Here is a 27068-nt window from a genome sequence, read left to right as displayed (position 1 = left end):
TAAGGAGGCATGGGATCCAAGGGGACATTGCTCTGTGGGTCCAGAACTGGCTTGCCCACAGAAGGCAAAGAGTGGTTGTAGATGGGGCATATTCTGCATGGAGGTCAGTCACCAATGGAGTGCCTCAGGGATCTGTTCTGGGACCCTTACTCTTCGTGATTTTTATAAATGACCAGGATGAGGAAGTGGAGGGATGAGTTTATAAGTTTGCTGATGACACAAAGGTTGGAGGTGTCGTGGATAGTGTGGAGGGCTGTCAGAGGTTACAGCGGGACATTGATAGGATGCAAAAATGAGCTGAGGAGTGGCAGATGGAGTTCAACCCAGATAACTGTGAAGTGGTTCATTTTGGTAGGTCAAGTATGATGGCAGAATTTAGTATTAATGGTAAGACTGTTGGCAGTGTGTAGAACCAGAGGGATCTTGGGGTCCAAGTCCATAGGACGCTCAAAGCAGCTGCGCAGGTTGACTCTGTGGTTAAGAAGGCATATGGTGTATTGGCCTTCATCAATCGTGGAACTGAATTTAGGAGCCGAGAGCTAATGTTGCAGCTATATAGGACCCTGGTCAGACCCCACTTGGAGTACTGTGCTCAGTTCTGGTCGCCTCACTACAGGAAGGATGTGGAAGCCATGGAAAGGGTGCAGAGGAGATTTACAAGGATGTTGCCTGGATTGGGGAGCATGCCTTATGAGAATAGGTTGAGTGAACGCAGCCTTTTCTCCTTGGAGTGATAGAGGATGAGAGGTGACCTGATAGAGGTGTATAAGATGATGAGAGGCATTGATCGTGTGGATAGTCAGAGGCTTTTTCCCAGGGCTGAAGTGGTTGCCACAAGAGGACACAAGTTTAAGGTGCTGGGGAGTAGGTACAGAGGAGATGTTTGGGTTAAGTTTTTTTTACTCACAGAGTGGTGAGTGCGTGGAATGGGCTGCCGGCAAAGGTGGTGGGGGCGGATACGAATGGGTCTTTCATGAGACTTTTGGATAGGTACATGGAGCTTAGAAAAATAGAGGGCTATGGTAAGCCTAGTAATTTCTAAGATAGGGACATGTCTGGCACAACTTTGTGGGCTGAAGGGCCTGTATTGTGCTGTAGGTTCTCTATGTTTCTGTGTCGCCCATCTATCTCAAATCAGCCTGCTAACGTTATAGATCAAAGTACACAATATCAGTCGCAGTATTCCACAAACCTATGGAATGTAAAGATGGAATGTCGTTCGACAGGATGTAACTATTATGTTTTGTAACTACAAAACATTAAACAAACTCAAATGAAGACAGGAATCCGGGAAATGTTGTCTTTAAGCGATGTGTGCAGGTATCATGTGTGTGCAGTGACATATGCAATAAACGTGTGTTGCATATAACCCATAATGAATGGATTATTTAATCGAACAAGAATACTTAAACTATATATATATATATATATATACAATTATATATACATATATACATACACACGCAGACAAATATATACAAACGGTATATATGCTTACTCAGATATTACCGACAGATGAAATACACAATAGTAACGTTATTTTTCTCTCTCCTAGTGAGCAGGGCAGGAGCATCATCTGGCAGCTCACAGACTGGCGATGCACTGGGCAAGGCACTTGCATCAGTAAGTGAAGAGACTGTTGTTCACTCTTCTAAATGGCTTGGGGCTGGGAGCAGTAGATGGGGACGGTTGCCAATGGGACCATGAGACACAGGAGCAGAATTATACCATTCGGCCCATTGTTTCTGCTGCACCATTCCATCATGGCTGATTTATTATCCTTCTCAACCCCATTCCCCTGCTTTCTACCTGTAACCTTTGACACTGATTAATCATGAAACTACCAACCTCTTCTTTAAATATACCCAATGACTTGGCCTCCATGGCTGTCTATGGCAATGAATTCTGTAGGTTTGCCACCCTCTGGCTAAAGAAATTCCTTCTCATCTCTGTTCAACAGAGGCGTCCTTCCATTCTGAGGCAGTGCCCTCTGGTCTAGACACTCCGACTTTAGCCAACATTCTCTCGATGTCCTGACTATCTAGTCCTATCAATATCCAATGGGTTTTACTGAAATCCCCCTCTTCCCCATCATTCTTTTAAACTCCACTGAGGGTAGGCCCAGAGCCATCAAATGCTCCGCATACATTAACCCTTTCATTCCTGGGATAATTCTCATGAACATCCTCTGGACTCTTCAATGCTAGCACATCCTTAGATAAGGGGCCCAAAACTACTTACAAGTGCAGTCTGACCAGTGCCCTATAAAGTGTTGGTATCACACCCTTACGTGTATTTTCCGGTTTTCTTGAAACGAATGCTTTAGAAGCAGTGGTACAAATCTTGAGATTGAGATTGAGTCCCTCCATTGGTCACGTCAACCATGGATGTTGTGTCTAGCTCTCCATGTTATATGCAAATCAGGGCAGTACAATATGGAGACCAAGCTGTTGCACGTGCAGCGGGCTCCCCCATTCCACACAGTTGATGAATCCACAGGAATGGCAAAGACCGACATAGTTTGGCACTAGCAGCGTTGCAGGAGTTACCAGTCAGCATTGAACTCAACATAGGAGTGCCTTAGAGACTCCAGCTCTGGATTTTTCCCGAAGCCTTCCCCATGAATGGGGATAGCCACCATGCAGCAGAAGTTTGAGATCAGCGTTCTCCTTCTAGATGTGATGCCAACCATGGCTGATGAGCCCCATCTGCCAAGTGTGATTGGTGCTAAGATGACACTAACTTACCTTTGTCCTTTCTCCTGTCAGTAGAAACAGTTCTTCCAGGCTTAGCAGCTAAACCACATGTGAAGGCCAGGAGCTCAACTTGGCTGTCGGAGGCTATTTGATCCACAGGAGCATTTAATAGGTAGTGGGAGTTTATCCATTAACTCCCCCAGCTATGACAGTCTTAAGGAACCTGTACAAATCTAGTAATCATGTAAAAGTGGAACCACAAAACACTTAAAAAACATTTAGTAGAACCGTGCCAAACAGGGTATCTTTATTTGGATTACTTATTAATTTATTTTTTGTTACTAGTAGTATTTTTTTGTCTTGCACTGTGCCACTGCCACATAACAACAGATTTCTCTACATATGTTGGTGATAATAGACCTAATTCTGATTCTGACAAATGATTACTTGTGGGTGTAACATATTTAATACAAACGTCTTGGCTGTCTGACTGGATTTTGTATTAAATTTTTTAATGGTATTATCTGTTCTAAAGATAGCTCGAGAAACTCCTTGGCACAAAGCTGTTATTACATTTACATAGAGTAAAACTCCAATAACCTCAGGATTTAAGAGATGTCAAACTTGCAGTAGAATGTTACTCCTCCTATCCATATCTCAACACGTTTTTAATCCATCTTTATTACATGTTACACATTATTATTACATTCCAGAATCAGAATTAGGTTTAATAGATAGATAGATAGATACTTTATTCATCCCCATGGGGAAATTCAACTTTTTTTCCAATGTCCCATACACTTGTTGTAGCAAAACTAATTACATACAATACTTAACTCAGTAAAAAATATGATATGCATCTAAATCACTATCTCAAAAAGCATTAATAATAGCTTTTAAAAAGTTCTTAAGTCCTGGCGGTAGAATTGTAAAGCCTAATGGCATTGGGGAGTATTGACCTCTTCATCCTGTCTGAGGAGCATTGCATCGATAGTAACCTGTCGCTGAAACTGCTTCTCTGTCTCTGGATGGTGCTATGTAGAGGATGTTCAGAGTTATCTATAATTGACCGTAGCCTACTCAGCGCCCTTCGCTCAGCTACCGATGTTAAACTCTCCAGTACTTTGCCCACGACAGAGCCCGCCTTCCTTACCAGCTTATTAAGACGTGAGGCGTCCCTCTTCTTAATGCTTCCTCCCCAACACGCCACCACAAAGAAGAGGGCGCTCTCCACAACTGACCTATAGAACATCTTCAGCATCTCACTACAGACATTGAATGACGCCAACCTTCTTAGGAAGTACAGTCGACTCTGTGCCTTCCTGCACAAGGCATCTGTGTTGGCAGTCCAGTCTAGCTTCTCGTCTAACTGTACTCCCAGATACTTGTAGGTCTTAACCTGCTCCACACATTCTCCATTAATGATCACTGGCTCCATATGAGGCCTAGATCTCCTAAAGTCCACCACCATCTCCTTGGTCTTGGTGATATTGAGACGCAGGTAGTTTGAGTTGCACCATATCACAAAGTCCTGTATCAGTTTCCTATACTCCTCCTCCTGTCCATTCCTGACACATCCCACTATGGACGTGTCATCAGCGAACTTCTGCACATGGCAGGACTCCGAGTTATATTGGAAGTCTGATGTGTACAGGGTGAACAGGACCGGAGAGAGTACGGTTCCCTGCGGCGCCCCTGTGCTGCTGACCACCGTGTCAGACCTACAGGCTCCCAACCGCACATACTGAGGTCTATCTGTCAAGTAGTCCACTATCCAATCCACCATGTGAGAGTCTACTCCCATCTCCGTTAGTTTGTGCCTTAAGATCTTGGGCTGGATGGTGTTAAAGGCACTAGAGAAGTCAAGGAATGTAATCCTCACAGCACAACTGACCCCCTCTAGGTGAGAGAGTGATTTGTGCAGCAAAAACGTGATAGCATCCTCCACTCCCACCTTCTCCTTATACGCAAACTGAAGAGGATCCTAATATCACTGGCATATGTCATGAAGTTTGTTGTTTTGTGATATGGCAAAGTTATTTCCCATGGTAGGGTAGTCCAGGACAAGAGGGCATGGCTTCAGGATTGAAGGATGACCATTTAGAACAGTGATGTGGAGAAATTACATTAATCAGAGGGTGGTAAATCTGTGGAATTTGTTGCCATGAGCGGTGGTGGGGCCAAGTCATTGGGTGTATTTAAGGCAGAGATAGATAGGTTCTTGATTAGCCAGGGCATCAAAGGGTGTGGGGAAAAGGCAGGGGAGTGGGGATGACTGGAAGAATTGGATCAGCCCATGATTGAATGGCGGAGCAGACTCGATGGGCCAAATGGCCTAGTTCTGCTACTATATCTGATGGTGTAATGGTCTTAATTGGATCACTATGTTGGTCCCAGGATAGATCTTCAGGGATGTTGACACTTAGGAACTTGAAACTGCTCTCCCTTTCCACTGCTGATGCTCTAATGAGAACTGGTGTGTATCTCATTTCCTAGTGAGCCGAGTAAATTAGTCCTTGGGAGTGAATTGGAAGGAAGCCTGGGATCTAGGACCCAAGCAGGTTGGAAGGAAGTCTGAGAAACTGGGCCTCAGTGAGTTGGAATGGAGTAGGGGCAAGGGCCCTGATTGAATTGGGACTTTGTTCATTGTATGCCATGTCATGTAACTTAGGCAATCATGGTCTTTCCATGTTTCCATGACCATGATTGTTCTTGGCAAATTTTTCTACAGAAATGGTTCGCCATTGCCTTTTCTGGGCCATTATCAATACTTTTCAGAGATTGGCTGCCTGGTGTCACTACCTGCTTCCATGGCGGGGGGGCTAAGCAGCTGCTTCATCTTGCCCAAGGCTGATCTGCAGGCTAGAAGAAGGAACGAGTGCATTACACTTCCTTTGCTAGAGACGGATCTGCACCCCACTATCCAAAAAGTAGGAACCAAAAAGCTGCGATAGTTCAGGGCAGAGCTGGAAAATCAGTGCATGGATTCCATTGGTGACTGGAAAAGGGAAAATTCAGCTATGGTGGAGCATCTTCAGCATCGAGAACATCTTCAAACAGTGACACCTCAGAAAGGCGGCATGCATCATTAAGGCATGTCCCCATCACCAGGACATGCCCTCTTCTCATTGCTACCATCAGGGAGGAGGTACAGGAGCTTGTATTGCACTGTACTGATGCTGCAAAACAACAAATTGCACATTTGTCAGTGATATTAAACATGATTCTGATTCTAATTCTGACTGTACCCTTAGAGGAGTTACAGGAGCCTGAAGACGGACACTCAGAATTTTAGGAACAGCTTCCTCCCCTCTGCCATCAGATTGCTGAATGGGCAATAAATCCATGTACACTACCTCACCATTTTTTTATTTTTTTCTCTCTCTCATTTTGCACAACTTATTACATTTAATTTTATATGTATTTATTTTATTTATTATTGTAATTTATATTTTATTATTATGTATTGCCATGTAATGCTGCTGCAAATCAACAAATTTCACAACATATACCAGTGATATTAAAGCTGATTCTGAACATAGAACACAGAACAATACAGCACTTTAGAGGCCCTTTGGCCCACAATGGCATGCTAACCTATATAATGGCTGTGCATTAGAGAGTAAGAGATCTTTCCCGCTGCTTCTCACACTCACTCCCCACCATCCTTACTGCAAGTTGCTCACTTTGTGATCCATACCAAATCCATTTTTCAGACTTCATATCCTAAGCTGCACTGGGATTTAAAAAAAATCTTGCATTTTTGCATCCTTCACACTTGGGAAAAGTACTGCCAAACAGCTGAAAATTTGCATGAAATGCAAAATGCTCAACATTAGGACAAATGGACCTACAGTTTATACAGTGTTGATGACAAATAATCAGTATAGTTCAAAAAGAACAGCCTCCCTGCATTGTTATTGTATACTCTGTAAGTAGACTGTGAAAATCTCTTCTGTTAATGAAACAATTTCTGCTTTTGTTTTATAGATCTATTCACCAGACCACACTAACACCAGTTTCCCTTCCAATCCATCAACGCCTGTTGGATCTCCGCCAACTCACACAGGTAAAATAGTCCACCCTCCTAACAGACCATATGTTTTGAGTACAGGAGATACCTAATAAAGTGGCCACTAAGAAACAAATATCACTGTGATGATTGTACGCTCTAGTATCAATTGTTTGGTGACAATAAAGTATTTATTTTTGTTTGTAGTCTTCTGCTGCTGTAGCCCATCTACTTCAAGGTTTGATGTGTTGTGCATTCAGAGATCCTCTTCTGCACACCACTGTTGTAACACGTGGTTATTTTTGTTACTGTCACCTTCCTGTCAATTTGAACCAGTCTGGCCATTCTCCTCTGATCTCTCTCATTAACAAGGTGTTTTCACCCACTGAGCTCACTGGATGTCTTTTTGTTTTTCACACCATTCTCTGTAAACTCTAGAGACTGTTGTGTGTGAAAATCCCAGGAGATCAGCAGTTTCAGAGATACTCAAACCACCCCCTCTGGCACCAACAATCATTACATGGTCAAAGTCACTTAGATCACGCTTGTTCCCCATTCTGATGTTTAGTTTGAACAACTGAACCTCTTGACCATGTCTGCATGCTTTTATGCATTGAGTTGCTGCCACATGATGGCTAATTAGACATTTACCTTAACAAGTAGGTGTACAGAGGCCATTATTTTTAGTGTAGAACATTGCAGCACATTACTAGCCCTTTTGACCCTGATGTTCTGTTGATCTTTCAACCTACTAACATCATTCTAACACTTCCCTCCTATATAACTTCACTTTTCTATCGTCCATGTGCCCAGTTAAGAGTCCCTAATGTACCTGTCCCTACCACGACCTGGATGGTGTGAGTCCTTGACGATAGATGCTGCCTTACTGCAACAGCACTCCATGTAGATGTGCTCAATGGCGGGGAGGTCTTTGCACAGGATGGACTGGGCCGTACCCACTCATTTTTGTTGGATTTTCCATTTAAGGTTATAACCACATAACAATTACAGCACGGAAACAGGCCATATCGACCCTTCTAGTCTGTGCCGACACTTACACTCACCTAGTCCCACTGGCCCGCACTCAACCCATAACCCTCCATTCCTTTCCTGTCCATATACCTATCCAATTTTACTTTAAATGACAATACCGAACCTGCCTCTACCACTTCTACTGGAAGCTCATTCCACACAGCTACCACTCTCTGAGTAAAGAAATTCCACCTCGTGTTACCCTTAAACTTTTGCCCCCTAACTCTCAAATCATGTCCTCTTGTTTGAATCTCCCCCTAAGCACCTAAGTTACAATCAGGTGCACCTCCAGTTCCTCTATCAAATCCAAAGAGCAAAGGAGGAGAAGAGTTGACTTGCTAGTGGTGTAAAAGCCCTAGATCATTCAGCCTGTCCTCGCAGGACATGCAGTCCAATCCAGGCAGCATCCCCGTGAACTTCCTCGGCACCTTTTCTAAAGCTTCCACATCATTCCTATAATGAGGCATCTTGAACTGAACACAATATTCCAAAATATTCCAGACTAGGGATTTATAGAACTGCAACATTACCTGGCCACTCTTCAACTTAATTGTCTCAACTATTGAAGGCCAAATCATAAACACAAGAGATCTTGCAAATCCAACACACCATGTGCCTTATTAACAACCCTATCTACTGTTGGTCTGTTACGTTACTTCCCCTCTTTTGTTTTCATCTTGCACACCCGATTTTTAATTCTGTTATCTACTTTTAGCAGGTACCTCTGTGTGGTCTAGAAATGGAGGCCAGGGTCCATCCTCTCCTAATTACGAAGGCCCTCTTCACTCTTTGGTAGGTCTACGAATGAAAGAAATTGTAATGTTCAACCAGAAGTTTGTTGGACTCACGAATCCATTCACACATTTGATCTGGTAGTGTCTGGAAAAGTATTTTCATGGGTTAAGTAAATCTGTGCTTTGTTCTTTCATGCCTCTGGTTGGTTGCTCACCATGTCCAACATTGACAGGAGACCTGTGCAGGAGAGTTTTTAAATTGGAAAAGCCATTACACTGAGACAGTTCCACTCTCGTGACCATGGAAGTCCGGATCCTGGGGTACGAGTAGTTGTCACAAACTGGGGTTGCAGTGGATGACCATGACTTCTTCTCTGCCTTGTCATGCCCTTTGCTGTCCATGGAACGTTGCAGAACCACCTTCATGACCGTTGGATCTCCCCGCTCATCTCATCTCATCCATCTAGTCCGATAGGGCTGACTTTCCATGCTACGACAGGCATGTCCCTGTCTTGCTGAGGTTTGAGGCCCACCAGCTACCTTCACCTGGTTTGGCCCACCTGTCGAAGTGATGTACAGGAGTGTGGCCGCTGTCCCATGCAAACAGCTACTTGGAGCCACAGGTGAGAGGTGATTGTCTGGTGGGGACCGGAGGTGAGTGAGAGGCCCTGGAATGGACACAACAGCCCCCTTCTCTAAAAGTGCTGGCCCTTCCTGGACACCCTAGACTCCCCATACCCCTGTAAATTAAGGTGAATCTTCAGAAAATGTTGTCTATTTGAGGTGCAATATCGTGACATTTTTAAAGTATTGGCTTAATGTAATATGACTGAAGAACAGCTGATTTCAGTGTGATCCAAATATCAGAACACAGAAGGCATTTTTATTTATAAAAAACAGTAGAGATTCTGCAGATGCTGGAAATCCAGTGCAGCACACATAGAAGCTGGAGGAATGCAGCAGGTCAGGCAGCATCTATAGTGAGGAATAAACAGTAAACATTTTGGGCCGAGACCCTTTATCGGGGCTGGAAATGAAGTTTTACACTTTTATTTTTAAGCAGTGAGCCGGTAGCCTAGTGCCAGCTGTAAGATCAGGGTCCCACAGTCTGTAAGGAGTTCGCACATTCTCCCTGCGACTGTGTGCACCTTCTCCAGGTGCCTGGTTTCCTCCCACAGTTCAGTACCTGTTTAGTGAGTCGTGGGCATGCTACGTTGGCTGCAGAAGCAGGGTGATACTTGCAGTCTGCTCGTCGCGATCGTCACCAATTTGATTTCATGCATTTCACTGTATGTTTGGATACACATGTGACAGATAAAGTTAATCTTTAATCAACAGATGCTCATAGTGGAGTGGAGTCCTAAGGCTTTCACTTTCCCCCTCATTCATCTGCCCAGTTTGCGAGTGTTTGAGACATGCATTGGATGGCAGCTTTTCAGATCGTATTGGCTGACTTAGTGTTCTGATTGGCAATTAGTAAAGGAATGTTTCCGCTGAGTAGCCCATCAGATCTGATGTGTAATATCTTTAAAGGTATTAAAGTTCAAAGTAAATTCCAATATTCAATGTAAATTTATTATAAAGGAAGTAGTTAGTTATATGTCACCATATACTGATCAGAAAATCATTTTCTTGCAGACTTTCACAGCAGTACAGATAAAAACAATAATCAATGAGAAACTGCAAAGATTGACAAACAACCAATGTGCAAAAGAAAACAAACTGTGCAAATATAAATAGATAGAAAGAAGATGAGTTGTAGAGTCCTTGAAAGTGAGACCATAGATGACAGAGAAATCCAGGTGAATTGTGCAGAGAAGTGTCTGCAACAACTCCCTGTTGGGCAGGACTTTGACAGGAAATGGGTGCAAACAATGTATGCATGAAGTGATTCGATCTGAGATCTCCACATAAAATGAAGAAAACAGTGGGTCAGATTTCCAGATAAAATTTAGAGATACTGCCCTTCTGCCCAACAAGCCCAGACCGCCCAAATGCACCCATGTGACCAATTAACCTAATAACCCAAGTGCCCTTGGAATGTGGGAGGAAACAGGAGCACCCAGAGGAGATCCACGCAGTCAGAGGAAGAACGTAAAAACCCTTTACAGACAGCAGCGACAAATAAACCCATGTCACAGTCATGGTTAGAATTAGGTTAACAATTATGCTCCAGTGCTAACCGGTTTTCCTGAGCAGTTCCATTTTCCATTTCCAATTCAAATATGGGAGAGATGATGTTTATAAAATGACACTGTCAAATTTGTAAACAAATATTTTTCTTTAATTAATATTAACTAATTATGTTATATTTATTGACTCAAGCACATCAGTCCTGCTGAAGGGTCTTAACCTAAAATGTAGACTGTTTATTTCCATCCATAGATACTGCTTGACCTGTTTAGTTCCTCCAGCATTTTGTGTGTGTTGTTGTACATTACATTTATGATCAGCCCTGACAAGTTTAAAGTATTATTAAGCTTTAAAATAACCATAAATCTCAATCAGTGAAATAGCTGAGAATATTTATGTGGCTTTTGATTACAGATTTTTAATTTTTTTTTAGCAAACCCGGATTGAAGACCGCCTGGAGAGATTAGACGATGCCATACACGTCCTGCGGAACCATGCCGTGGGACCGTCGACAGCCATGCCCAGTAGCCATAGCGATTTGCAGAATTTAATAGGAGCGTCACACAATGGGCCAATGGGTGGCTTGGGATCAGGATATGGGACAGGTCTGCTGTCAACCAACAGACACTCTTTAATGGTGAGCATCTATGTGAACATCTGCCTGAAAGTTATCTGTCTACAAATGCTAATACATTGCATGTACTCAGTGGCTTGTTATTTTGGTAATTAAACATAGACGTGCAAATACCATTTATCTTACTTTTCCATTTAATATTTTTCATAAATGCTACATGTAATTTTCTATAGAAGTTTTGGAGTTTCAGGTAATTTATTTGGAAGCATTTGCAACAATCAGATTGATTTTTCTTTCGAGAATATACAGCAGCTTGGACAGGCTTTGAGTATTGATAGTAATGTTTAAGGTGCAGCCACAGTCAATGTTCTGCATGTTTTACGAGAGCAAGTCTTTTTTTTGTGTGAGAAAAAAGATTAGTGTAATCTGATATCAATGATCTGTTATTTCTCCTGACAAAGTCGAAGCCCCGGTGTCTATGTGTCAGTGTCCACTGGAGGCTGGAAGCTGAAAGAGACGGTCTGTCCTGGGGTTAGAGGACCGTGATGTTTATGGTGGTTGGGAGCGAGGAAGGGGGTTTGTTTTGCTGTTGTTGTTTTGTTGTTTGGTGTGCTCTGCCTTGTTCTGCTGAGCATTGTTGGTATGCTACGTTGGTGCTGGAATGTGTGGCAACACCTTTGGGCTGCCCCCCAGCACACACTTGTGTTGGTTGTTAACACAAACGATGCATTTTGCTCTGTGTTTCGATGTACCAGTGATAAGTAAACTTGGATCTTGATCTTGAGGTGTGTAGGCATCACAGTGAAGCCACTGTGGTTGAGACATCATAAAAGAAAACAGTTTTAATGGCTTTCAGATCAGCCCAGAACAGGAGTTGTGTTTGCCAGTGTCTAGTCCACAAAACTGCATTTTACTGAGTATCCAAGAGGTAATTGTTGTAATTATGGGAGGAAACCCTTGCATTCCATGAAGAGGACATCCAGACTCCTTACAGAGGACCCTGGGATTGAACTCCGAAATCCAACGCCCCAAGCTGTATTAGCATCACGTTAATAGCTATGCTACGGTGCACTCTTCTTGTATCCTTCCCAACTGTGAAGTATTCCCTGAGGACTGATGATATGTTTATTTGCTTGCCATACATCATTCTCCTGCTCTAATTTTAATCCTGAGGGAATGCCTACCATTGTACCCAATTTCTAGAAGCAAGCGTTTTGTATAGAAGCTTTGAAGTCAGGAAAATGCCTTACAGCACCTGCCACAGCACTCCCAGTGGACATCTGCACCTTGAAATAATCAAGAAAAACACTTCAATATCTAACAGTGTTCCTCTAACAACTAACCTGCAAGTGCTTGGTGAGGCTTGTAAGTATCAAGGGGCAGTCCTTCTTCCTGTTGAACTTGCAATTCATTGTGAGGTGTTATGAGGAGGTGGCTTAAGAAACAAGGCCCATAAGGATAGCATTGCTATAAGTTATAGCTCTGCCTCCTGACTGACACAGTAATCTGTTTCCTTCAGGTACCTGTGTTTTAAACCCTCACCAAATCACGAAAGTATTTGGCAAGAAAATGCTTTTGACCACTTCAAGTTGATTGCCAAAAAATGTTGTGGTTTCACCAACACACACAAAATGCTGGTGGAACGCAGCAGGCCAGGCAGCATCTATAGGGAGAAGCGCTGTCGACGTTTCGGGCCGAGACCCTTCATCAGGACTAACTGAAAGGAAAGATAGTAAGAAATTTGGAAGTAGGAGGGGGAGGGGGAAATGCAAAACAATAGAAGACCAGAGGGGGTGGGGTGAAGCTGAGAGCCAGACAGGTGATTGGCAAAAGGGATACAGAGCTGGAGAAGGGAAAGGATCATGAGACTGGAGTCCTACGGAGAAAGAAAGGGGGGAGAGGAGCACCAGAGGGAGATGGAGAACAGGCAGAGTGATGGGCAGAGAGAGAAAAAAACACTAAATATATCAGGGATGGGGTAAGAAGAGGAGGAGTATTAATGGAAGTTGGAGAAGTCAATGTTCATGCCATCAGGTTGGAGGCTACCCAGCCGGTATATAAGGTGTTGTTCCTCCAACCTGAGTGTGGCTTCATCTTGACAGTAGAGGAGGCCATGGATAGACATATCAGAATGGGAATGGGATGTGGAATTAAAATGTGTGGCCACTGGGAGATCCTGCTTTCTCTGGCGGACAGAGCGTAGGTGTTCAGCGAAACGGTCTCCCAGTCTGCGTCGGGTCTCACCAATATATAAAAGGCCACACCAGGAGCACTGGATGCAGTATACCACACCAGCCGACTCACAGGTGAAGTGTCGCCTCACCATGTCTGTTGTTTGTAATCATGAAAAGTATTTACCAAAGCATTTACTTATTTATTTAGAGATACAGCATGGAACAGGCTCTTCATGCCCAACGAGCTGTGCTGTTAAACAACCTACCTAAATAACATTAGTCTAATCACAAGACCATTTACAATAATCAATTACCCTATTACTCTACATCTTTGGACTGTGGGAGGAAACCAGAGCACCCAGAGGAAATCCACGCAACCATGGGGAGAGCGTACTCCTTACAAGCAGCAGCGAGAATGAAACATGAGTCGCCTGTACTGTGAGGCATACCGAATGTTGAATTTCTTTTTGGAGTGGAATACCTGGTGAAAATTGCAGGGATTTTTTTTTATGGGAATGAATATTCTCAGTTAATTGCAAAGCGAAGCATCTGTACATGGTCACTTTAAAGCCAGTTTGGGTTACTTGATAGTTTCCATCCCGCTGGTAGGAATCAACTTCAAAAAGAATTCTGGGAGCAGGAGAGTAATCTTTTCCACATTTGGGAATTTGAATGCTTGAAGCAGGTCATAAAGATGAAGCCAAATGCTTGTCAGTAAAGTAACAGTGGGTGGCTGGCAATGGAAACACATGTTGCTGACCAGGAGGTTGGAACCTCTCCCTCACTGCATACCCCAGACCCTTTTGTTTTATTGCATTGTAAACAATGCCTTTCGACTGTACCTTCTGCACTTATGATTAGTAGACAAGCGTCAATCCCAGCTGTGTGTATACTTTATGTAGCTGATATTTATTAACATATCCTAACATTCTCAGGATCGAGGGGCGTTCATTTAGAATGGAGATGAGAAGGAACTTCTTTAGTCAGAGGGTGGTGAATCTGTGAAATTCATTGCCACAGACGGCTGTGGAGGCCAAGTCATTGGGTGTATTTACAGCAGAGGTTGTTAGGTTCTTAATTAATCAGGGTGTCAAAGGTTATGGAGAGATGGCAGGAGAATGGGGTTGAAAGGGATAATATAACAGTCATAATTTATTATGGTGGAGCAGATGCAATGGGCCGAATGGCCTAATCCTGCTCCTGTGTTTTTTGGTCTTATGTTTTGTATACATATTGCTATGTTATGCTATCAAAATGAGATTTCTTCTTTAACCAGAGCACTTAATCCTACACGCACTAACATATGCGTGTGCCTACACACACACAATTCTGCAGATGCTAGAAATCCAGAGCGACACATTCAGAATGATGGAGGAACTCAGCAGGTCCGACAGCATCTATGGAGGGGAATAAACATTTAACGTTTCAAGCCTTGATAAAGGGTCTGAGCCTGAAACATCAACTGTTTATTCCCCCCAAAAGGGAAATTAACAGTCTCGCACACTAATAAAATTCTCCTGCGAGCTGGTGAGTTTCGGCAGTCAGCAGGCACCAATAAGATACTATAGGTTCTGCAGATGCTGGAAATTCAGAGCAACATACACAAAATGCTGGAGGAACTGAGCAGGTCAGGCAACACCAATGGAAATGAATAAACAGTTGACGTTTAATCCATCAGTAATGTGTTTGCTAGCCATAGTGTGGTTGGGAGCTTTCAGCCAACAAACAGGACACTGTGACGAACAGTGATTTTTCACTTCCAGTCTCTGCACAAACTCTCTGTGCTTGTTGATGCTACCATACGCACAAATCTGCCTTCTAGAATCACATCAGGTTTATCTTAGGCTTCAAATTTCGGGATAGTTTATTGTCATTCTTCAGTACAGGAGGGTAAAGGAGAACAAAATGATTGTTACTCCGGATCCAATGCAGCAAAAACATAACAATAAATATAAATCTGTAAGTAATCCTATGAAACACAGTGTACAAGTAATTGTTATGTATATTCATAACGTGATGCTGGATGATGTGGATGTAGAGGGGTGCGTTGGTGGGTGGAGGTGTTGATCAGCCTTACTGCTTGGCAAAGTAACTGTTTGGTGGTCCTGGTGTGGATGTTACGTAGCCACTTCCCTGATGGGAGTGGGACAAATAATCCATAAACAAGGTGGGTGGGATCCTTCATGATATTGCTGGCCTTTAAGTAAAAACTCTCACTCTTGCACATTGCCCTGGCAAATTTGTCAGAGATTCTGCAAAAAAATCTCTGAGAAATAGAACAAGTAATAGTTACTATGTTGGAAGCAGTTTTTAACCGATTTCAGATTTAGTTTCCTGTTCCAGCTACATGCACATTCCTATCCTCCTGCTGTTGTCTGTGCTTGTGTATGTTCCCTTAATAACCATGAACAAGCTCCACTGGACTTTGTGACACAGTTGCTGGAACGTTCTACAGTCATCATTTAAGAATGTGATTCATTGGAGACTATAATCTGAGGCTACACACAGGAAAGAGGTAGAAAAATAACAAATTGGACAAATAAAAAATGATAAGCACAAGAGACTCTACAGACGCTGGAAATCCAGAGCAATGTCAACAATGTGCTGGAGGAACTAGCAGGTCAGGTGGCTTCTATGGAGGAGAATAGAGAGATGACGTTTTGGGCCAAGGCTTTTCATTGGGACTGGAAAGCCAGAATATGAGCTGCTGCTCTTCAACAACACTGTTAAATAATTTAAGGGTTTTGTTTTAGCTTCAAATGGCAGGGTTAGGTTTGACAGCAGAGCAATAGATATAATTCTCAACTTCTGTGTTACAACCAAATTAAGTTCGCCAGCATAATTCACTGCTTTGTACATTTTCATCAAATATGCCAAAAAAGTACTGCTGTCACCTCTAGTGGCATTATCATTACTTTCTTACCTATATTTTGTACGTATTTTAGATTAGATTTAGATTGCATTTCAGAGATACAGCATGGTAGCAGGAGCAACAAGCCCACGATGTATAATTATACCCACGTGACCAATTAACCTACAAAATCCATACGTCTTTGGACTCTGGGTTTCCTCCAGAACACCCAGAGGGAACCCAGGCTGCAGTAGGAATCGAACCCAAATCATTGCCACTACAAAGCGTTCGGCTGCCATGCTGCCCACTTCTTTATTAATTATATTTATTACTTTCTATCAACCTTAAATCAGACTATATAAGCCACTTCCACCTATCACCACCTAGCCTGTCACATCATCCCCACTCTCCCACACACTTTTCCCCCTCACCTGGTTCTCACCTATCAACCGCCAGCTTGTGCTGCGTCCCTTCCCCTCAACTTCTTATTCTGGCCTCTACCTCCCTTTCTTTCCAGTCCAGATGAAGAGTCTCAGCCCAAATTGTCAACTGTTTATTCCCCTCCATAGATGCTGCCTGACCTGCTGAATTCCTCCCGCAATTTGTGTGTGTTATTTTTTTTTATTTAGAGATACAGCACTGCCCAGCAACCCTCCAATTTAACCCTTGCCTAATCACAGGACAATTTACAATGACTGATCAACCTACCAACCAGCATGTCTTTGGATTGTGGGAGGAAACCGGAGCACCTGGACAAAACCCGTGTGATTCACGGGGACAGCATACAAACTCCTTACAGATGGTGCTGGAATTGAACTCCAAATTCCAACACCCCGAGCTGTAATAGCGTCATGCTAACCTCCACGCTACCGTGGTGCCCCTTGTTTAATGTTTAATGTTTCAGTGCTGTGGAATATCTACCTAATCCAGTGAGGTCTGCTTTTAATATAGAACAAAAGAGCCTATTTTGCTTTGTAAAACCAGTCTCTCTCATCACAATCTTCATTCTGATGAGCCCAGCACATATTTATGAAATAAATTACATGGTGCTAAGATAGCTGTTAATGTTTAATAACACTGCTTGCTTCACTGTTACTTGGTGTCTGAGATACAATAGTGGACTGAATGTTGTAGAGAGACACAGTTGTCAGGCTGTATAGTTTATTTGTCTCTTTCCTATTTTTTTCCCTCTCACTTCCTCTACCCCTCTCTTTTTCTCTCTCTCTTTCCCTCTCCCTTTCTCTTTCTCGCCATCCCCCTCTCTCTTTCTCTCTCATTTGTTCCCCCTCTCTCCTTTACTCCCTCTCTCTTTCTCTCTCCCCTCCTCTCTACCCTACTCCCCGTTCTCTCTCTCTCCCCTCTCTCCCCTCTCCCTCTCTCTCTCTCCCCTCTTCCTCCCCCTTCCTCTCTCTCTGTCCCCTCCCTCTCTCTTCCTCTCTCTATCCTTCTCTCTCTCACACATACACACACACTCTCTCCCCAGCGCTCTTCTTTCTCTCCCTCTCTCCCTTCCTCCATCCTTCCTCTCTCTTCTCTGCCTCCTTTTCTCAGTTCATTCTGAATCATCAAACTATGTTACATTATTGTTATAAAATAAGTAGACTAAATGTAAATTGCAAGGCGTTTATGTTTCTACTTCATTGTTTTTTAAGAAAGGAATGTTCTTGCCCTGTATTGGGGGTTTTGTTTTCAGTTTTCTTGCCATCCTGATCGTGCTCTTTACTGAACCACTGTCATTTCTTTGTCTACAATTCGAACCAGGGCTGACCGATTTTATTTGACGCTTCCAATGATTCACCTGGGTGTGATCTAACCCACAAAAATCAACATTCACTTGAACCTTCAGAAGCAGCAATTTGTCTTGCTATCTTAGTCTAAATGTGAATGAAGAGTGGTTTTATACTGAGTTGGGACCTTCGGTTTAATCACCAGTTTCTATTCTGGAAGTGTTACTTGCAATGGGACATCCTATCTGATAAGTTTTACCAAGGTAGACCATTTCAGTTTCCACAGCAAAGGCAGGCCATCAAACCTATCAGCTTTCTAGTTCGTGACCCACTGATGATATTCTGGTAAAGATTAATTGCCAGTATTTTAGCTGATTTTCAATAAATCCCTTTTGATCACAGTTTTGAGGAAAGTGCATTTCCCAGAAGAATTAAAACCTTATTTCAACTAGTGTTTGTAATGGATGAAGAGGCCATTTGGATGCAAGGGTGGATATACTGAGTTGTGACCTTGCATTTTCATGAAGTTCTACCAAGGTGTATTAAACCCAGTAATTTTAAAATAGTTCAGTTTTACTGGGTTGGTAAATATAGAAACCATTTGGATACAAGGTCCCTCAGTTTAATCACCAGGTTGTGTTTGGGCATTATTACTTGCAATGGAACAAACTTTGAAAGTCTTTGAAACAGAGTAACACTGTTTTAATTTACTATTTAGTTTGATATCAGATGTTCCTTAAGAGAGTCACAATAGTGGATTGAATGCTGTGAAAAGCCGAGCAGTTTTGTTTCTCCCTTTCCCTTGTGCACTCTCTCTCTCTCTCTCTCTCTCTCTCTCTCTCTCTCTCTCTCTCTCTCTCTCTCTCTCTCTCTCTCTCTCTCACACACACTCTCTCTCACTCTCTCTTACACTCTCTCAGTCCCTCTCTCTCTCTCTCACACTCTCTCTCTCACTCTCTCTCCCCCCCACTCTCTTCCCCTATGCCTCACTCTGTAACCTTGCTCAGCCTTTCTTCATCTCTCTCTACAACATCTCTCCCTCTCTTCCCTTTCCTTGCTCTCTCCATCTCCCTCTACAACCTCCCACTTCCTCTCTACCCCTTTCCCCCTTCCCCTCTCACTCTCTCTCCCCTATCCCCCCTCCCCATCTCCCTCTCTCTGCCTCTTCCTCTCTCCCTCTCTCTCCCTCTCTTCCTCTCTCTCCTCGATTGAGTGAATCTCAGCGTAGTATGTGGTGACATGTATGTACTCTGATAATACATTTACTTTGAACTTTGATCACTGAACAGAAATTAAAAGGGCATCTTTTTACTTTGAGTTCTTCAGCATTACTTTGTTGAGAATCGGGCAGCCGTAGCCATGGAGTGGTGGTCACTAATGAAACTAAAGCTGCTCTGATTTTCTGCAGTGGAGATGGGAAACAGCTGTGCGTTGTTTGTAAAGCTGTTTGGGTGACAGTCTGAGCTGAGACAGGGGCCCTGAGGTCATCACTAAAGCAGGTGCCTGGGAACATGTAGAAAGCCGACACAGACTGACTCAATTCACATGAGGCTTGGGAGGGCTGCTGTTTCTTTAACAAGAATGACAAGCATGCTGGAAGAGCTCAAAGTATTTCCCCCCTTATTTCTTTTAATTGTGTTTATTAACCATCTGTAAGTTCTTATTTTATTTGCAAAACTCCCAATAAATCTACAAGAACACTTAACAAGATGGTTTCCTCTTGAAATCTTACTGCAGGAATGATGTGCAGTGCTCAAAAAGCCTTTAAGTTTTCAGTCTTGAACGGCTCAAGTATTTGACTTGTGTCAGTGTAATGCTTCACAGACTTTGCGCTGACACATATGGAGATACTTTTATTTGGATGCGAGTCGCAATCTACGCTTTAATATGCTGTCATTTCTTTAAACAATGGCATATATTGTGCAGGCACCTTTGATCTCCTGAGCTTTAAAGATTAATTCAAAGTTCAAAGTAAATTTATTATCAAAGGGTGTTTATGTCACCATACACTGCTTGAGATTCATTTCTTGCAGGCATTTACAGGAAAATAATGACATACAGTAGAATTATTCAATTCAAGTTTAGTTTACACTCAACCATAATGAATACAGCCAAATGAGACAGCCTTACTCTGGGGTCAAGCCACTAAAACACATTACCAACAATCAGACACAAGAACACATTCAGGAATTCCGAACCCCACCCCACCCCCCCCCCCCATGCCACCACAGCTCGAGGCCCAATCCTCGCACATACTAGCCAACAAACCCATATAGAATATACATGTATATAGTCCAGACCCCCGGCTTACCAATATCATCTGTTGACCTGCTCTGACACCCGCCAGGTGACGCCATGGCTTAGAGGCCCAGTCCTGGCATGTGCAGGTACATATGAGAATATTTGTAAAAAAAAACAACCAGACCATATATGTCTATGGTCCAGCTCCCTCAGTTCCATGAAAAACAATACAAACACTGACAAAGTACACTGAAGATTAAAGATAGAGTTTAGCTTCATTTATCACACTTACATCGAACATCAAAACATAGAGTGAAATGCATCATTTGCATCAACAACCAGCACAGTCCAGGGATGTGCTGGGGGCAGCCCGCTACTGTTGCCATGTGTATGGCGCCAACATACTATACCCACAACTTACTAACCTGTATGTCTTTCGAGTGTGGGAGGAAACCAGAGCACCTGGAGGTTATCATTTTCCCTCACTTACTTGCTACTTCTTCATACAATTCCTTTGATCTTCAGTAAACACAGTCTTTCCAAGCCTCCACTATTGCCTTTGTAGGAATACATTCTCCAATTGTAACTCTCTAATGTCTCTCTTGTGTCTAACTCTCTAATGAAGGATCTCGGTCAAAGTGTCGATTGTTTATTCCTCTCCATGGATGCTGCCTGACCTGCTGAGTTCCTGCAGCTTTCTGTGTGTGTTGCTCTGGGTTTCCAACATCTCTTGTGTTTATAACTCTCTAATTATTTTCTTTTAATACAGCCGTTCTCCACTGAAAGTTCATTGGTTTCATAAATCACTGAGGAAATCAAATCCCCTTTGACGAGGCGGATGCAGACTACCCCAGAATTTATAAATGCTAGCATTTAAGACAATAGGTGGCGTGTTGGCATAGCAGTTAGCCCAACACTTTACAGTGCGAGGTGTATGATTGGGGTTCAGTTCACACCCTGCTTGTAAGGAGTTTATCCATTCTCCCCGTGACCACATGGCTTTCTTCCGGGTGTTCCAGTTTCCTCCCACATTCCAAAGACGTGCAGATTAGGGTTAATAAGTTGTGGGTATGCTGAATTGACACTGGAAACACCATACACTACCCTGAGATTCATTTCCTTGCAGGCATTCACAGTAGATGCAAAGAAACACAATGAAAAGCTACACAAAGAGGAACAAATAACCAGTGTGCAAAAGACAACAAACTGTGCAAATACAAATGGGTAATAATAATAATATACAATGTAAGTAAATAAACAAACAAATAAATAAAGAGAACATGAATTGTAGAGTCCTTGAACGTGAGTCTGTAGGTTGTGGAGTCAGTTCGGTGTTGAGGTGAGTGAAGTTATCCAGACTTGTTCAGGAACCTGTTGGATGACATATGGCAACACTTGTGGCCTGTTCCCAGCACACCCTTGGACTGTGTTGGTCTTTGACCAAAATAAAATGTGTTTTACTGTATGTTTCCATATTTCAAAGTACACTTGGCAAATAAAGCTAGTCTTCCTTTCAGAACTTTCTAGAAGCATTTACTGACAGGGATGTTGCAGTAAATTTAACAGATAATTGTCACATTGGAGTATATTTAAATGCTGATCTTCAAAAGTTCAATGTGCAGACAAAGCCTTAATGAATTTGTTTGCACTATGTCCCTTATCTCATTGTACATTCAGCAGGTACCTGAAGGAAATTTTATTTATGGACGCCGTGGAAATGTAGCGGTTAGCGTGACGCTATTACAGTTCGGGGCGTTGCAAAGTTCAGAGTCCAGTTCCAGCGCCATTCTGTCACGTCTGTATGTCCTCCCTGTGGAATGCTGCGTAGGTTCATTGGTCATTCTAAATTGTCCCGAGATTGGGTTAGGGTTAATCGGGGTAGTGAGGTTGCTGAGCTGATGTGGCTTGAAGGGTCGGAAGGGCCTCCTCCATGCTGTATTGATAAATACAGTACTGTGCAACAGTCTTGGGCACGTATCTATAGCTGGGATGCCTAAGACTTTTGCACAGTATTGCGCTTGTCAACGAGGAGCACAGCACAAGTTTGTAAATCTGGTGAGAGCAGAGGCTGTTGAGAAGGGTGTGGTGCACCACAGGAGAGGGTGGGACAGGTGACAGGCAGGAGTGCCAGGGGTGGGTGTGGTGTGGGTGAAAACGCACCCAGCCCTGAGACACCAGGCAAGGTCATTTGATTACAGTTGGTTTATTGATCATTACAGAATGACTTTCTGGGGCTTCTTGCTCCCTCCCCTCTCCCTTCCCCTTTTCCCACCCATGATTCCCCTCTCCCTGCCCCTTTGCACTCTCAGTCCATAATAGAAACCCAACTCAGAATCAGGTTTATCATCACTCACATATGTCATGAACTTTTTTTTTGCAAAAGCAGTACAGCGCAATACATAAAATTACTGTATACGTGCCTGAGATTTTTGCACAGTACTATATTACAAACAGCACATAAAATAATTTTAACATATAACAAAACATTTTCTCTTGATGTAGAAGTTGACATAAAGTGCATAACATTACTACAGTAGGTTAGACACCATAGCTATATATATGTATCTCAGACTTTTGTACAGTCCTGTAAATATTTTTTTTTAAATCCCAACATGATTTTTTTCTCAGCTGTGTAAAGGTAGATCCAGCAAATAGCCTGCTAGTGATGCCACCATAACATTTGTGACACCATTCCATGGTTTTCCACAGGTGGTGTTTCTTGTTGCCTTTCATGCGAGTATTTTGAGTATTAGGAGATTGTCATTGCCAACTTACACAGTTTACTGTGAGTGAAGTCCCTGCCGCTAACTCTAGTAATTACTAGGGGGGAAATTCCAACACCGCATATTTAAATATTTAAAATGCATTTTTAAAAACCTTTTGACAACTTATTTACCAAAAATTGGTGAGAAATTTGTGTCAAGGGTGGAAAATTATTTCTGAATATGTGAAGTATGAAGTGATTCACTTTGAACCGTCAAATTTGAAGGTAGAACTGAGGGTTAATGGCAAGGTTCTTAGCAGTATAGAGGAACAGAGGGATCTTGGGGGGTCCATGTCTGTCGATCCCTCAGTGTTGCCGGACACATTGATAGGTCTTAATGAGTGGGGTCATTGAGTTCAAGAATTGTGAGCTCTTTAAAACCCTGTTTAGACCACACTTAGAATATTGCGTTCAGTTCTGGTTGCCTCATTACAGGAAGGATGTGGAAGCTTTAGAGAGGATGCAGAGGAGATTTACCAGGATGCTGCCTGGATTAGAGAGCATGTCTTACGAGGAAAAGTTGAGCAAGCGAGGACTTTTCTGTTTGGAGTATTTGAGGATAAGAGGTGACTTGATGGAGGTGTACAAAATGATAAGAGGCATAGATCGAGTGGACAGCTGAAGACTTTTTGCCAGGGCAGAAATGATTAATACAAGAGCGCACAGTTTTATGTTGATTGGAGGAGAGTATAGGGGTATGTTGGAGGGACATTTTTTTATACAGAGAGCGGTGAGTGCATGGAACTGAGGTGGTGGTAGAGGCAGATGCATTAAAGGCATTTAAGAAGCTCTTAAATAGACACACGGATGTCGGAAAAACGGAGTGCTATGAAAGAAGAAAGGGTTAGATTGAACTTGGGGTAGGTCAGCACAACATCATGGACCAAAGGGATTGTACTGTGCTGTAATGGTCTGTGTTCAGTTTTGATTTATGAATGTAAATGTGAGGGATGCCCTTTACAGAATAGCATTGAGCGAGAATAAAATCTGACTGCTTCCTACCTTCAGCGGCAGTATGAAGAACAATATTTGGTGCAGCAAAGCTGGAGTAAATCACCTTTTATCCCACTGCAGCTTTCCCTACAGATATTATTTTTATTTTCTTTGTTCACTGAACTTAGTATAAGCCCTTCAAAATCAGAACTCAGTGCCCATCCTGCCAATAAAATATCTGTTCAGTAAGGTTCATGTAACAGCAACAAAGTACGTACCATATAAATCCTCAGAAATCTTTACCTCAGCTGCCTATGACCTTCCCCTGGTGCTCCCCCTCCTTCCCTTTCTCCCATGGTCTGCTCTCCTCGCCTATCAGATTCAGCCTTCTCCAGCCCTTTTACCTTTTCCACCTATCACCTCCCATCTTCTTACATTATCCCCCTCCCACCCACCTGGCTTCACCTATCACCATCTAGCTTGTACTCCTCCTCCCTCCCACCTTCTTATTCTGGCTTCTTTTCCCTTCCTTCCAGTCCTGATGAAGGGTCCCGCCCTGAAACGTCAAACGCATGTGTTTCCTCCAGATGCTCTGGTTTTCTCCCACAGTCCAAAGTTGGTAGGTCAGTTGGTCATTGTAAGTTGTCCTGCTTGGGATACTTTGGTTCATTGCTGGGCAGTGCAGCTCATTGGAATGAATGGGTTTTTCCACAGTCTGTCTTCAAAAAATAAAACAAAAGATTAAAAATAGTGCGCATTTGCAATCAATGTTTTCAAGTAAAAAACAGCTTTCATTATAATTCCTCACTATCCTTATGGTATGATTATATAATTAAAAATAAATCTGATATGATATAATTAACACAAATTGAATCACACATTTTTCCCAGCACAGTTCCCATGACATCTGAGGATAAACTTGCTTACCTTCCCTCTGTCCACAATGACATGATGTAACAGCCTAGTTCTCTCCTTTCCTCCCTGATTCCCTATTTGCTGTTGGTTCTGTCTTTGCCCACTCTCAAACCACTGAGTTAGTCTGTCCTGCAAAGTGATATGGCAATTATCAACACTGGGAAATTTCAGTACTGTGCAAAGTCTTAGACGCCCTAGGTTTTTTATATGGTTTCAGACGGCCTGGCCTCCACAGAGCCCTGATCTCAACATCATCGAGGCTGGCCGAGATTAGCTGGGAAGACAGAAGCAAGCCAGACAACCAAAGTCTGCAAAAGTGTGGAACAAGTCCTCTGGGCCAATGAGTCACACTGCCCAGCAACCCACCGATATAACCCCAGCCTAATCACAGGGCAGTTTAACCTACTAACCAGTGGGTCTTTGAACTGTGGGAGGACACCAGAGTACCCAGAGGCAACCCACACATTTCATGGGGAGAACATACAGAGTTTTTAAAGATGATGTCAGAATTGAACTCCAAATTCCAAAGCTGTAAGAGCATCACGGTAACCACCATGCTCTTGTGGTGCCCTATTATATTGATGAAGGGATATAATAAGAGGTATGAAGGCAGTGGGATATTAAATAGCAGAATTTAAGAATACAGCATTTAACACTCCCTTGGAGATTATAGAACATAGACATAGACCTTTAAAGCACAGTACAGACCCTTTGGGCAACAATGTTGTGCCGACCCTTTAACTGACTCTCCAATGTAATCAGTCTCTCCCTCATAACCCTCAATTTCTCTGACATCCATGTGCCTATCTAAGAGTTTCTTAAATGTCCCTAATTTATCTGCCTCTACCATCACCCTTGGCAAGGTGTTAACTACACCCACCACTCTCTGTGTAGAGGACCTGCCTCTGACATTCCCCTTCCCATACTTTGACTGAGTGTAATGATAGCCAATTGAATGTCAAACACTCCTCTATGGTGGTCTGTAGATGCAGTTTGTAGACTCTTGTAGGATATATCTCTGATGACAGAATTAAAAGCAAGATAGTTGTTAATTGAATATTCGACCTCAGCCTGTCCTTGATGCAAATGACATGCTTCATGTTAAGTTTTGGTGTCTCGATGTACACGTGACAAATAAGAAAGGAAGAGAGAGAGAGGAGAGAAAGTGAGCAAGAGAAAGAAAAAGTTAAGAGAGAGAAAGTGAAAGAGAGAAAGAAAAAGTGAGAGAAAGAAAGAGAAAGCAAAAGAGAAATAAAAAGTGAAAGAGAGGGAAACTGAAGGAGAGAAATAAAGAATAAATAGCTTTATTTTTTCACATACATCAAAACATAAAGTGAAATGTGTGGTTTCTGTCAATTCAAATCAGCAAGAATTGTGCTAGGCAGCCAGCAAGTGTCATCATAAAATAAAGTTAATCATGTGTTACAAAATTTGTAAAGCTGTTAGTTCTCTGGATTATCTGGCAGCTTAAAAATGTAGTTCTTCACGATTCCTTGCATTAATTTATAAAGGGTTGATCATGCCTGATCAACATAATTTGAATTGTTGAAAATGTGGCAAAAATATCGTACATGGTACTGATAACTTGTGTAAAACCTTGATTAAGTACCTAGATGCAGCGTCTTAATCACCAAGTTTTGTCAGGACTAAGTTCAACAAGTTTTTGGACATTAATTCCTTGAAGGTGGTGTCACATGTAGATAAGTTCATAAAGAGAACTTTTGGAGCACTGGCCTTCATAAATCAGTGTATTGAGTACAGGGATGGGATGTTATGTTGAAGTTGTATAAAATGTATGTGAGTCCCCATTTGGGATATTGTGTGCAGTTTTGGTCACCTCCCTACAAGAAAGATGTCAATAGACTGGAAGAGTGCAGAGAAATTGGCAAGGATCTCAATGGATCTGACTGCCAGGGAAAGGTTGAATAGGTTAGGACTTTATTTCATGGAACTTAGGATAATGAGAGGAGATTTGATCAAGGTAAACAAAATTCTGAGAGCATAGATTGGGTAAATGAAAACAGGCTTTTTCCACTGAGGTTGGGTGAGACTAGTACTAGAGTTCATGGGTTCAAAATTCAAAGTACCATGTATTAAGGGTGAAAGGTAAAACGTTTAAGGGGAACATCAGGGAGAACTTCTTCTCTCAGAGGGTGATTAGACAGTGGAATGAACTGCCAGCAGAAGTGGGTATGAGTTCAACATTTTAGATAAATTTGGATAGGTACATAGATAGGAGGCACATGGAGGGCTATTGTCCAGGTGCAAGGTGATGGGAGTAG

At 42.6% G+C, this 27068-nt stretch overlaps 1 protein-coding gene across 14 annotated transcripts in view; it reads left to right on the top strand.

Moving 5' to 3' along the window:
* Positions 1 to 27068, top strand: part of LOC140737630 (transcription factor 4-like) — a 653305-nt gene that overhangs the window by 578164 nt on the left and 48073 nt on the right. For 11 of the 14 annotated variants that reach the window (XM_073064119.1, XM_073064122.1, XM_073064118.1 and 8 more), the window contains 4 exons: positions 1556 to 1623; positions 6687 to 6765; positions 8456 to 8532; positions 11041 to 11244. In XM_073064119.1, the coding sequence (XP_072920220.1) occupies positions 1556 to 1623; positions 6687 to 6765; positions 8456 to 8532; positions 11041 to 11244 (428 nt within the window). The remainder of the gene's footprint in view (positions 1 to 1555; positions 1624 to 6686; positions 6766 to 8455; positions 8533 to 11040; positions 11245 to 27068) is intronic. The other 3 variants (XM_073064114.1, XM_073064126.1, XM_073064127.1) reach the window with 1 other exon arrangement.

Source organism: Hemitrygon akajei, chromosome 13 (assembly GCF_048418815.1).
Source record: "Hemitrygon akajei chromosome 13, sHemAka1.3, whole genome shotgun sequence".
Taxonomy (NCBI): Eukaryota; Metazoa; Chordata; class Chondrichthyes; order Myliobatiformes; family Dasyatidae; genus Hemitrygon; species Hemitrygon akajei.
This window is presented reverse-complemented; position numbering and strand designations above follow the sequence as displayed.